Source organism: Dromaius novaehollandiae, chromosome 7 (genome assembly GCF_036370855.1).
Source record: "Dromaius novaehollandiae isolate bDroNov1 chromosome 7, bDroNov1.hap1, whole genome shotgun sequence".
NCBI lineage: Eukaryota > Metazoa > Chordata > Aves > Casuariiformes > Dromaiidae > Dromaius > Dromaius novaehollandiae.
In genome coordinates this window covers 39381671-39394261 of record NC_088104.1, presented here as the reverse complement: position 1 = coordinate 39394261, position 12591 = coordinate 39381671, and the positions used below count along the sequence as shown (strand labels likewise).

The window sequence follows — 12591 nt, the reverse complement described above, 5'->3', positions numbered from 1 at the left end:
AAGAAACATTTTGTTCTTCCTCTGCTGATCAGAAGAACTGAGCAGCAGTTACATTAAAAGCATAAGGGCCTGACCCTAGCACACATTGTATTCAAAAACAAAGCTTCTATTGATATCGATGGATGTGGAATTAGACCTATGCTCTGGAAAAGCGCTGCTAGCAAGTTGCTGCTAAGTAAATTAATGCAAAATGATAAAAAAGCTAAGGCTTCATAAAATGAAAACATAGATTAAAAGTGATTCACAAGCAAATGCTATTTTCAAGTTCCCCCAAGGAACAGAAATCACAAACGTGAGGGGGAAAACTTCCAGTCCAGTATATTTCAGCATATCCCTGGCCCTAAGCACGTAAATTGCCTCCTTGACCCCACACTGCCAAAGTACGTGACCGAAACCACCACGGAGACGCAGTGCCGACCCTGGGGAAGAGCTCCCTCCCGCTCCGCTCTCTTCGAGGCGAGGCCGCGAGGAGCAGCGCCCGCCCGCGCACGGCTGCTTCGAGGGAGGAGGACGGAGACGCCGCATGCCCCGGCCCAACGGTCGCCCGGGCGCCGCGCGCCCCGGCCCTTGGCGCCCTCGCTTCTAGTTCCCCCTCCCGTCGCGGCACGGCGGGGGAAGGGGTTTCCCAGCGCACGCTGCCCCCTCGCGCGTCCCGGATGTGGCCCGGCGCGCCCCGCGGGGCCGGAAGTGGGCGCGCGCGCCTGAGCGGCGGGCACGGGGAGGCGGCCGGGGAGGGGGAGGGGGCGGGGGCCGGGAGGGGGCGGGCGCATGCGCAGGAGGTGCCGCCCGGCCGCGCCCCGCCCCCGCCGCGGAGGGGGTCTCGCGCGCTGCCTGCCCGCGGCGCGAGGCCGGGCCCGGGCGGCGGGTAGCGGGGCGGGGGGCGGCGGGGGGCAGCGGCGGCGGCGGCGGCGGGACGGGACGGGACGGGACGGGCGGGGGTGAGAGGATGTGAAGATGGCGGAGCTGCAGATGCTGCTGGAGGAGGAGATCCCGGGGGGGCGCCGGGCCCTGTTCGACAGCTACACGAACCTCGAGCGGGTGGCCGAGTACTGCGAGACCAACTACATCCAGGTGCGGCGGGGCGGGGCGGGCGCAGCCTAACGGTCGCCGTCCTCGCCTAACGGTCGCCGTCCGCGCGGCGAGGCGCTGAGGAGGGGGCGGGGGGTGCGCCTGGGGCAGCCCCCGCTTGGCGGGGTCGCGCCGTCCCCCGTCGCCCCCTCCGTCCCCCTTGGCGATGGTGGCGCGGGGCGGGCGGGTGGCCCCGGCTGCTGCCGCCTGGGGAGGAGGAAAGCGGGTTCACCTCCGGAATGAACTACCCTAGCGTGACACGGCGTTTAAATATTTAATTGGTTTCTAAATTAAATTCCTTCCACTTTGTGAGCGTGCTGAATATTTATTTCAGATTTTCTCTCGTTCCCTTCCCACCTTTCCCTCTCCTTTGGTGACAGCAGTGACATGACATGATAAACCAAGGATGTATTTGACTCCTTTAAATTTAGTATTTGTGCATGTTAATCTACAGCACACTGACATAATTTTTAATTGGGGATCTGGCTGTCAGTTTATATGTTTCCCTTCGCAAGCAAGGCTGCGGTATTCAAACGGGTGGGCAGCTGCCAAGCGATGGGTGCAGGATGAAAGCATCGCACAGTAGGCATGATACTGAATTACGGGCAAAGAGTCTGAGCAGAAGTTGTTACTGCAGTGTATGATTTTGCAGTGACCACCAAGAAGTAAGATTGGTGCTAGGACTCTTTGCTAGGAAGAGAAGCAAGATGTAGCCTGTTTACTTGGATAGTGATATCAGGGCCAAATTAAGAGAGGGTCGTTCCCCCCCCCCCCCCCCCCAACCCCTCAAACAAAACCCAACAACAGTAACAAAATTAGTGGTGGGTAGTTCCTAAGAATGACTTGGATGTGTAAAAGAGAAAGAAGGGGGACATGGATTCGTGGTGTCAGTGTTGAAAGAAGTGCACAGGTTTCCAGTTTTATTTTTGCTTTCAGTCCCCTAAGTGGAAAGTGCTTGTGTGTTTCCAGAGGGCAAGCAGGGATAAGAGCTGTGGTTAGATTATTTTATCAGTGAAGATGGAAGAGTCTGTTTAAGCAGGGACAAGGGAATAGTTAAAATGTCAGTGTAAAGAAGCTCAGACTGTTTCTTTTCCGTTGGTGAATGACCAACCAGAGAGAAGGTTTCGCATATGTTAGGTCACTTAGCAAACATGTCAGTTATGGTGAAATTGCATATGTGTACTTTATTATGTAATTAGTAACATATTCCATATGTTGAATTAATGTCACTTGCGCTTTTTAAGAAAAATGTGTTAAAATATTTTATTACTGCTGTAACCTGACATACATGTTTTAAAATTTATGTTTTTTTTAAAAAAACTGGGAAACTAATTTTTCTGGAAAAAGATATGGGAGTCTTGGAAGGCTGAAGCTGATAGGAAGAGGGGAATGTAGTTTGGTTTTTTTCTTTTTGTTCTTTCTTTGACCTTCTTGAGTTTTCTTCCTATGAGCAGAAGATTATAAAATCCATATCTAACAGCTCCACTTGTATTGTTTTAATAGAAACCACAGAGGAGCACAATGCTATGCTGTTTTGTGCAAATACAGAACAAGAAAAAAAAGTGGTTCTTGCCCCAGACAGTATGCAATCTAAGGATGGCCTAAAATAATAGGAGATGGATACAGACAGATGTTGAGTGAACAAAATCGTGTTGTGAGTGTTGGCTGTGAAGTGCAGTATGGGTCACAGTATGAAAACGTTTAAACAAGTGGGGAATGGAGGTTCCCAGTCAGCTGAAGATAGGCTTTGGGCCTTTTGGTATTGACTGAGAAACCATAGTGTGGGATTATTCTAGAGAAGAGTTCCAACTTGAAGGCCTTCTGGGTTTGGTGGATGCAAGTGTCCTTGCAACAAGTCTGTCAGGGAAGCTCCCCATGCTCACAGTGTCTCTTACCAAAACTGCATAAACTTCTGCATATGCTCCATACCCAAAGCTGACTTTTTTTCCCTCTTAAAAAGTGGAGAAAGGTAAATGAACATAATTAACAACATTACTAGTTTTGCTTTTCGGAATAATTATTATTCCAAATTATGTCCAAAAAAGTAGCCTTGCATCTTATGCTGAAGGTGGGTGGACTTGAGATTGCATGCAACTGTGTGGAGAATAATCTACCAAAAAGCCATGTAGTGAAGCAGGACTATTTCTGCTGTAATATTCTACTGTGTCATTGTTGACAGAAGGTTTTGTCATGGATATTCTTGAGATCTCTTAGAGAAGGCTCAGAACATGACTGAGATTTGAACTTTTCTGTTGAATACTAGGCAGTACAGTGATTGGGGCAATGAAATCATGTTACGTTGACCTATATTTGTCAGTAGAAAGGCTCTTCCCTTTTTCCATACCAGTTGGTGCTTTGAGGTTTTTGCGGTTTTATTTTCAAGTACAGAAATTACTACAAATGTCAGCACTGGCCAAGGTCAGTCTAATAGAGAATTTGAAGTGCAGTGCAAAGGTGAATGTCATTTTTCCCCTTTAGCAGTATCATAGTATCTTCAAAATAATCAAGCATGTAATCTCTTAACATGTGGGAATTGCTAGTTCATTGTAGTAGAGCTGTGATTGCAGCTCACTTCACTTGTTCGTATGAAATGAAAAATCTATTCTTTGAAATCTTGGCAGTGTGTGATTAACCAAATTGTGATTGATACTTATTTGAGCTTGATTACTACATCAAGAAGGGGATATTAAATAAGTTGTTATCCTTCCCTTGAATCTGCGATACAGTAGTACATCAGAGCACATCAACTTAAAATCTTATGATAAATGAGTAGGAAACACATCAAATATATAATAAATGAAATTGCAGACATGAAGTAAGAAGGGCTACTGTTTTGGCAAGAAAAGCTATTCTCATTTGTTGCTCTTGAACAAGACTTGTTCTTTTTAAATTTTCTCACTGGGTAAGTCAGTCTCCCAGCCCTCCAGCCAGAAAATTACATACTAAGGTGATGTGTTTTTAAAGAGGCACTACTCTTAAATAGGAAAATAAATTGATAGAACAAAAACTTGAAGTATGATCTCCACTTGCATAGTACAGCAGTTATTTTAATAACTTTTCTATGACTATGATTTTATTTTAAATAAGAATAGTAATAATGCAGTTTGTAAATATAAATGCGTAAATTGTTCACTTTAATCTGCTTATATTGCTACAAAAGTCAAGTAACTTTCCTTGCCAGAAAGGTTTTGTTCTTCTAATAACTTGGAGGAATCATAGTTACTTTTATGTCATACTTTTTTTTCTTGTTAAGAAAAGAGGAAAATACGTGTTTTTGTTTAGGGGGATGTTTTTATTTTGGAGGGTGTCTTTGTTGGAGCTGACAGAATGTCAATCAGAGGTTAAATTTTATATTGTCTGCTCAAAGCATTATGTTCTAATGCTGTGATCTGTTACCAAGTTGAGTCCCAGTCCAAACTGTGCAACAGAGTATTTCTATAAAACTTGCTTATCTGATGTACTTGATATAAAAAAAAATTGCAGTTATATATTATTGACTTATTTGAGTCTTTCATAAAGCCAAGAAAATAGTTATACTCGTCAGTGTGCCACGTTCCTGCGCTATTTTTGATCAGACGTATCCTAAAGAAAAAGTCTGAATTTCGATGGTCTAAAAAATAAAACACCCTAAATAATTATGTTATTTGCACATCTTGTTACTGTTATACTAAAGTAAATTCCAGCATTATATTTGCCTGTGCAGTTTCTTAGCGCTTGTACTGCATAAGCCTCTTCTGGAATAATCTTTCGTTTCTTTCTCATGATCATTACTCTCTTAAAAAACAGCTTTTCATTTCATGCAGTGCATGTAGCTTTCTAGAGTAACTGAATGCTTGCGTCTATTAACTCATTTTTGAAAAAGAGTCAGAAAAAATTACTAGATGGAGCCTTTTCAGACAGTAAGTAACTAGCAGGAACAGATTAAAAAAGGGGGGAGAGGGGAAGAGAAAAAAATAAAAAGTTCTGCCAGCAAAGTTTGCATGCAGAATTGAGTGAAAAGCCAAGCGTCTGTGTCCTGTCCAGCTTTCAAAAAGAGCACTGGGATTTCTGTCTGCTCTGCTCTCTAGATTCTTCTAGCAGGCGCTGTATTTCTTAGTCTTTCAACAATGTGATGCTTTACTTGTCAACTCTAGTGACTGGAAAAGGAGAGTGAGCTTCCAATTTTCCTGACTTCATAGACTTCAGGTTGCCATGGCTGTGCTGAGTTTTATTTGCAGAACCAGCCTTCTGGTATTTGTGAGGGAAAGGATGGGAACTAGATCTTTATTCCTGTTCTTGACTAGTCTGTCCTCCTGAGTATTACAAGCACCAGCTTTCAACCCCTGCAGATAACTTTGTTTAGATAGGCATAAAGATGAGAACTACTTGATTCTCAGTAATTTTACCACATTCCATAGCTCGATCTGTTTCGTAGTTGTTACTCGCATACCTATTAATTTTACTTTGATTTTCTTAGCAAAACAAGTAGCTGTAGTTTTGGAAACATCTTCCCGTAGGTTGGGCAAGACAATAAAGCATTTCTTAACATATGGAAGGCTTTTTGCAACTGTAAAGGGTAGAAAGGTAGCTTTCATTTAAAAAAAAAAAAAAAAAAAAAAAAAAAGAATAGCCCAGACCACTGTAGAGAAGAGCTTTTGCCTGTGGATTTTTTTAAATTACAGAAATGATGGTCTTTTACAAATAGCTTAGTAACTTTAATGTGAAGATTCTGCTGGGTTGCTTGTAATGACCTGTATCATATGCTTACTTATGTAAGTATATGTGGAACTGCTGGTAAATTGGTTTTTAAACAAGTTTGAGAGAGATCTTTGTTCTCTTTAATGAAGATGAAATGTGGGTCACCTTAACAGAAAGGCAACTGAACTGGATTTTTAAAATTTACTTAATAATCAGAAATGTGGGTAACGGGAAAACTGTTGTCATGATTTTCAACCTTTCTATTCCTTAAATTTGTTTCTTTTATAATCCAGCTATGGTGAAGAGGTGATTAGGCTTAGTGCTGATGGAAGGCTTGTTCTGCAGACATGAAAGTGGGAATTGATGAGCTCCAGGGAATACTGGTCCAGAAGTTCAGAATGATACTGACAAATTAAAACTCTTAAAAAACACTAGAAAACTGGTAAAACAGTGATAATGGATATATGGACATACCTGCTTATAATCTCTTACCCATGAGTGCAATGAGTGAGGCTTTCAGCCTGTTTTATAATCCATAGGCATACCTCACCCATCAGGTTACATTAGGATTTTGTAAAAATGTGATTTAAAACTGAAGTAATATACCTGAGAGAATATTATTCCAGTACGCTCTGTTTGCATTAACATTTACTTATGTTTGTTATCTTATTGTTTGTTATTATCACTGAAAGTCAATGCTTAAGCTGGGCAAATTAAGCTTAATGATTACTAATCTCTGTGGTCACTGTTTGTCTAATATAAAGGAGTGAAGCTTTCTGCAGATTTGCAATAGCTGGCTAAGTAAGGGAAGGTCTCATTACTTTCTTCAATGTCTTCCCTCTGATGCTCTCTCCTGTTCAGTCTGCAGATTACTTAGAAGTGATTTCACAATCTGTTCCCTTTTCTCTCCGTTCCCTTAAGGTGGAAGTTTTTTTTTTTTTATGAAGGAAGTAACTGGATGATGGACTGTGGTGCTACTATAAAGGAACTAGTAATAGTAGTACTATTTTTTTCTGGGTTCTTCTACTTGTTCTGTTTTTCCTTCCCATTTGCTTACTGTATCACCCAGTGTCTAACCTGTGATGACATAGTTTGAAGGAAGGTTGGCAAATGCTATTGCTTGAAGGGGAGCATTATCTAGCTTCCATATTGTGTTATCAGCATATGTGAAAAAACTCTTCTTCTGTAGTGACACCAAAGGTTTTTAATATTTATGACAAAATTAGAAATAAATGTCTTTCATTTGAATTCTCTAAAATAAAATTCCAGAATGGTATTTCAGTGGCAAGATATGCCTGCCTGAGTTGTAACCATATTAAAAGCTTGCACAAATTCTTACTGTGTATCTGCTCTATGCTCAAGGTCTACAGGGAAATTGTTGGTTTTTGAGGATAATCTAGGTATAGAGCCATCTTGTCTATTTTCTTTTAAGTCAGAGTGTAGCTGGTAAAGTTGGTGAAGTATTTATCACTCAACCACTCTACTTCCCCTTGCATTAACTGTGCTGTTTTGCCAGGAGAGCTCATGTAATGCATTTAATAGTGTCACAAGTTCAAATTGGGGTTCAGGAAGAGTAAGATTGATTCTCTGTTAAGTGCCTGTGGAAATAGCATGAGTCATTTTATCAGTGGTAATGGGAGTTGCGGGTGGTAATACTATATAGATATGAAAATAGAATTTATAAATATGCAATTTGTTATTAGAAAGAAAGCAAGTCTCATAATATTAAATGGTAGTTAAAAGTGGTATCTAGTAGTTCCCTTCTATAGATTATTCCCTGATTGTAGTTATTGAAAAATATTGATCAAAAATTGTAATATGGAGTAGCAAGCTTCTGTATCCTGCACTTAATAAGCTGTCCAAAATTTATAGCCCGTTCCTTGTATTTTATTTGAATTTGCAGTCATTAATCTTTGTGGCTTAGTGCTGTAGGTTTTAAGGCAGGAAGTGGTGCACCATGGTGGTGCACCATCTGAGACAAGACCTTCTCCAGTAAGTACTTAACAGGGTAAGATTTTTCACTTGCTTGTGTTCAGCAGAATATTTATTGGAGAGGAAAACAGGTTTATGTTAAGAACCATGTTTTCAACAAAATTTCAGTGGAGTCTAAATGCCAAACTACTGGCCCATTTTTAGTTTACCTTGTTTTCAGATACTACGTTTTGACACTTAATTGTGCAACTGAAACTAACTTCTTGCTTAGTAATCTGCATTCTGTAAATTTACTGGATCCCTTTAAATGGAATTTTAGGTATTGTGCTACTCAAACTTTATGAAGCAAAACTGTACGTCAGTAGATGAAGCATGTAATGGTAGCACACTAAATTTAGATGTATTTCCTCTTTTCAGGGTTCTTACTGGTTAGGTAGGCAATTTTTGTTGAAGTGGATGAAATAATGTGCCCTTGTAAATGAGTTCTGCCTATTTCAGTGAGAAATTTTAATTTTCTGGTTCTGTTCTGTACAACTGGCAAGTGGCTCTATCAAATTTGTAGTGATATACTCTCAATTATGGATTCTGTATATGACATCCACTTTTCCTATAGCTTATTTCCCAGTAGATGTCATTGTAATATCTATTCTTAGTGGTCTTTCAGTTTGAAATATAAGTGCTTGTGTTGTTGTTATTGGCTTACTGTTACTGTAGTGAAGTAGTTGGTTTATGCTCAGTGAATTGCAGAGTGAAGGACTAATGTTACTTGGTTTGTTTATACACATAGCCAATGCTAGTTTTGTGCTAAACTCATAAATTAAGTGTAGTATTTTTTCTCAAAGTTAAAAACTGTTCTAGCTAAATGTGAATGTTTTTATTAGGGTAACTTGTAACTTTATTATGAGTTTACTGCTCAAGTATATAAACTTTGTCACAAACTTCTTGGGGATAATTTTGGGGCCTTTTGTCTATTTTTAACCTGGATGCTGTTTTGTTTAAGTTGATTTATACTGTAGATTCTATCAGGTTTTTAAAACTATCCTCAGAAGATCAGATCATGACTATTAAATTGCCACTTCAGCTGATATTATTGACAGATTTGAGAGAAGCCTGAGCCGCTTTTGTTTGAAGATGCTAATTTCAATCCACATGCCATGATTATCAAAATGCTTTAAGTTTATTCTTTTCAGTTTTCAAACAGATATTTATACAAACAGAAATACGTAAGCTTCAGAAGAACTGTTTCTTATATTGTGAACTACTGCCCTTTTTTGTTTATGTACCTATCTGCCATAGTATGAATTCTGTTGGAAATAAATAATAAAGCAAGCTGATGATCCTGTTTTTTGACTTTTTGTGGGAAAAAGGAAATGGGTAGGAAAATTACTGGGAGGTTGATGCACCTCACCAGAATGCAGATATTCTTTCATTCTTTTTGGTCAATATTTCTGGTAAAGGATTAGGATAAACATTTTTAGTGTTAGTATAAATAGGTTGACTGTATTCAGGGAAGGGAAAGGTAGTTTACACTTAGATTTTAAGAGCTGAAGGAAATCTTCCCAGCATATCTACCTATAATAAAGATTAAGTAAATTTCACTTTTGAGTGGCTTATGATAGGAGGGTTTAAAAAACATATTTACTTGCTTGCCAGTTTTAAATATAAAGTTTCACTGATGAGCTCGAGGGTTTCAGACAGACTGGCCCAGTCTCTCCAGCAACGGAGGCCAGGTACCAAGTTTCTCTTTGTCCAGTGCATTGTTGGCTAGGTGGCTATGGCAGGGGCTCTAAACTTTGTGCTGTGCATGGGAATGCTAAGCCATTCAGATTTTGAGATTCATGAAGGTCTGAGATTCATGAAGGTTCCCTAATAGGCTTGTCCCATGCTGAAGGGTTGAGATGGGATAGGCTGCCTGCTGGACCATCCTGAAAAAGATTTAATAACTGCCATTTGTAAATTTAAAAACTCACATTTAAAATAGCTGAGTGAATAAATTGTTACCCACCTAGAAACCTTTGGAATGTAAGATGGTAAGAAATTAAAGCAGCGCCTCCCAAAAGCTGCAGATATTAGGCTTTGCTGCTGTATAGGGAGATGGCCCCTGAGCTCGTCTCATATCTCTGCTTCTATTTCTACCTGTATCCTTGTGCCAGGTCTGTGCCTTAATGATCATTAGTGAGCTGGTCCAGTAGCTAAACCATCAGAAAGCTAACAAGGACAAGAAAAAAATTGTTGAGTTTGCTCAGTGAGGGTGGAAGTGTGAAGCCAAGGAGGAGGGGGGGATGAAGAAGGGAAGGAGTGGGACCATCCCTGCTGAGGACTGTGAGCTGTTAGACTGACTCTGGTAAGGCAGGAGTGAAGTTCTTCAAGACAGTAAGCATCAGACTCAGTTATTTCAATCTGCTGCTCAGTATCAGTGCTGCTGTTTGAGCCTGAAGGTTAGTAGTGAAAACATCAAGATTCCCTTTTCTCTTTTTTTTTGGTTTTAGTGAAAACTGAGCAGTAGGGGCAGACACTTGTTAAGCATGGAAGGATCATGAAAAGTAGCCTAAAGGACAGATGTGACTTCTGAAAGCAGGATTAGTGCTTGTCTTTCTATGTAGTTTGTGTCATAGAACATCCAAATTGAAATCTGTAGTTGCTGCTGCACTTCTTAGCAGACAGGGATATATAAACATAACTAAAATAGTATTTTTGAGGATTTTTTTTTTTAAGAGAAAATTTTAGTCTGTTTCACAAACAAAATATAAAGCCGTTGCTGAGTGAGTAGTCTAGTATGAATTCAAGGTACATTAAAATGTCTTTATTAGTTTTAGTCATAATTCTTAAATAGTATGTGTTTACTGAATATGCAGTACAAATTCTCATAAAGATACTAAAGTGTGTCCTGATACTCTAAGTTTGAGGGGTATTGGATGTTGCTAAGTTTGCAGTTTTCCCTTTTTTTGAGTAGGTGACATGTTTGTAAGTTAGCGTGAGAAGTGGAACTTGTTCATGTGAGAGAGGCAGAATATTTGCTGCAGAGTGCAAGTGTTTATGCTCTCCATAAGTTTGTTTGTTGGATAAAAAGCATGTCCGCAGGAACTTGCGGAGAGTGTAAATGTGTTAAATATCCCAAGTTAATTGGCTATCTTGAATTAGTTAACATACATTTATCTGTCTTGGGGGAGACAAGCACAAAGTATTTGTCCATAAAGGGACTGCCCTCCCCCCCCCCCCAGTTATATAACAGAATACTAAAGATACCATGCCATAAATAAATAGATGGAAAGTTTATAGTCATTTTCACTGTGCATAAATATATCTGAAAGGAGGAGGAATAAAAGCGAAAAACAATCCCTGCCCCTCACACCACTAAAAGCAAAATAGGAGGCTGAGGGGAGTGACAGACATCAGCGATACTGGAACAACGTCCATATGAGCAGGACCTGGAGAAGGGGGCTGTTGCCTCAGACAGAAGGTATAAAATAAAAGAATATGCAAATAATGTTATGACCTGTGTATGCCTGTTTCCACTTTTATTGAATAAAATGCAAGACATACTCAATTTAGTTTGATAGATAATGCTACTTAACATAATCTGTGGAGTTATTGCTATAAGTTAAGGCCCAGGATTTATTAGGATTCTTACAAAAGTTAGACATTTAAAATAAATAATGAGAACGGTTGTGTTGTTCTCTTTTGTATGCTTTCACCTTGCGTTTGTTCTGAATCTGTCCATGATAGAGTTTCATTCCCGTTGTATGAAGTGCTTTGTACCATTCACTGTAATCCATTTCACTGGATTATTGTGGATGTTGCTTCTATTTAATACTGTATTTCCTGTATCCTGAAGCGTGATTCTACACCTTTCATCAGTTACCAGCCTTTGAAGTGCTTACTGCACACATCCATGTTGGATTGGCCTTCCAGGGAGAGGGAGTGAATGTGTTGAATTTTTGATGTCAATTAAGAAGTAAGGCCAGATAAATTTCATTTGTGGGAAAGGGAACTACAGATTTTTATATGATGGAATGCTAAAATGGTGCCAGTGAAATTCGCTGGGTTTTCCCACAGTGGCTGATAACTATAGAACTGGGAGAGAATGGAACTGTAGAAAAGCATAAAGCTTTTCTAAAGCAAATGTAGCACTGGATGGAGGAGCAGTGTATAGCCAGTCTGAGCTGGTGAGGATGTTTTTGCAGCCTGTTCTGTCAGGTTCAGAGTGGCTTGTCATTAGGATAACAGAAGGTAGAAAGTTATCTGTAGACTCCGAATCTTTGTTCTAGTTGGCTAGTGGACTTTCTAGTCACAAAATAATGATTCTGACAGATATTTTTCTTGATTGAATACATCAAATAAAACTGGTAATAACTTGATGATGACTTGAGGAGACATCTGTACCCACTAAGATACTCGGTGGGATGAGTTAATAGAACTATTGCAAAACATCATCTTATCATGATCTGCTTAAAACTTAAATTTTGGATTTTTGTTTATAGATGCAATCTTTATATTGATTTTTAGTCTTGTTGGAAGGCACCTCTGGAAATCATCAGGTCCAACCCCCCCTGCTCAGGCAGCGTCAGCTAGAGCAGTTTGCCCATGATGTCCAGTTGGGTTTTGAGCATCTCCAAGGAGGGCGATTCCACCTCCTCTCTATGCAACCCTCCAAAATATCAGAAACATGAAATTGTCTTACCTTTGTTGTTGTTGTTATACCTTGTGTTAAGGATCTAGAGAAGAATGAGAGGACTTTTTTGCCCCAGCTGAAGGTTTGAAGTACTTAAAAATACTAAAAATACAGGTGTTTGTTTTAAATCAAATTGTAGTAAGTTTAACTTCTTTTATAAGCAGTGTGCTCAACTTTCTTCTATTCAGTGCATATTCTCAAGCTGATTTTCTGTTTGATGTCACATCTTGCTGGGAGCAGGA

The 12591-nt window shown here is 40.0% G+C and overlaps 1 protein-coding gene across 10 annotated transcripts in view; it reads left to right on the top strand.

Annotated features, from left to right (window-relative positions):
• The first annotated feature begins 761 nt into the window (after positions 1–761).
• Positions 762–12591, top strand: part of ABI2 (abl interactor 2) — a 73383-nt gene continuing 61553 nt past the window's right edge. For 7 of the 10 annotated variants that reach the window (XM_064515281.1, XM_064515280.1, XM_064515278.1 and 4 more), the window contains exon 1: positions 762–1071. In XM_064515281.1, the coding sequence (XP_064371351.1) occupies positions 955–1071 (117 nt within the window). In that variant the 5' untranslated portion in view covers positions 762–954. The remainder of the gene's footprint in view (positions 1072–12591) is intronic. The other 3 variants (XM_064515279.1, XM_064515277.1, XM_064515274.1) reach the window with 1 other exon arrangement.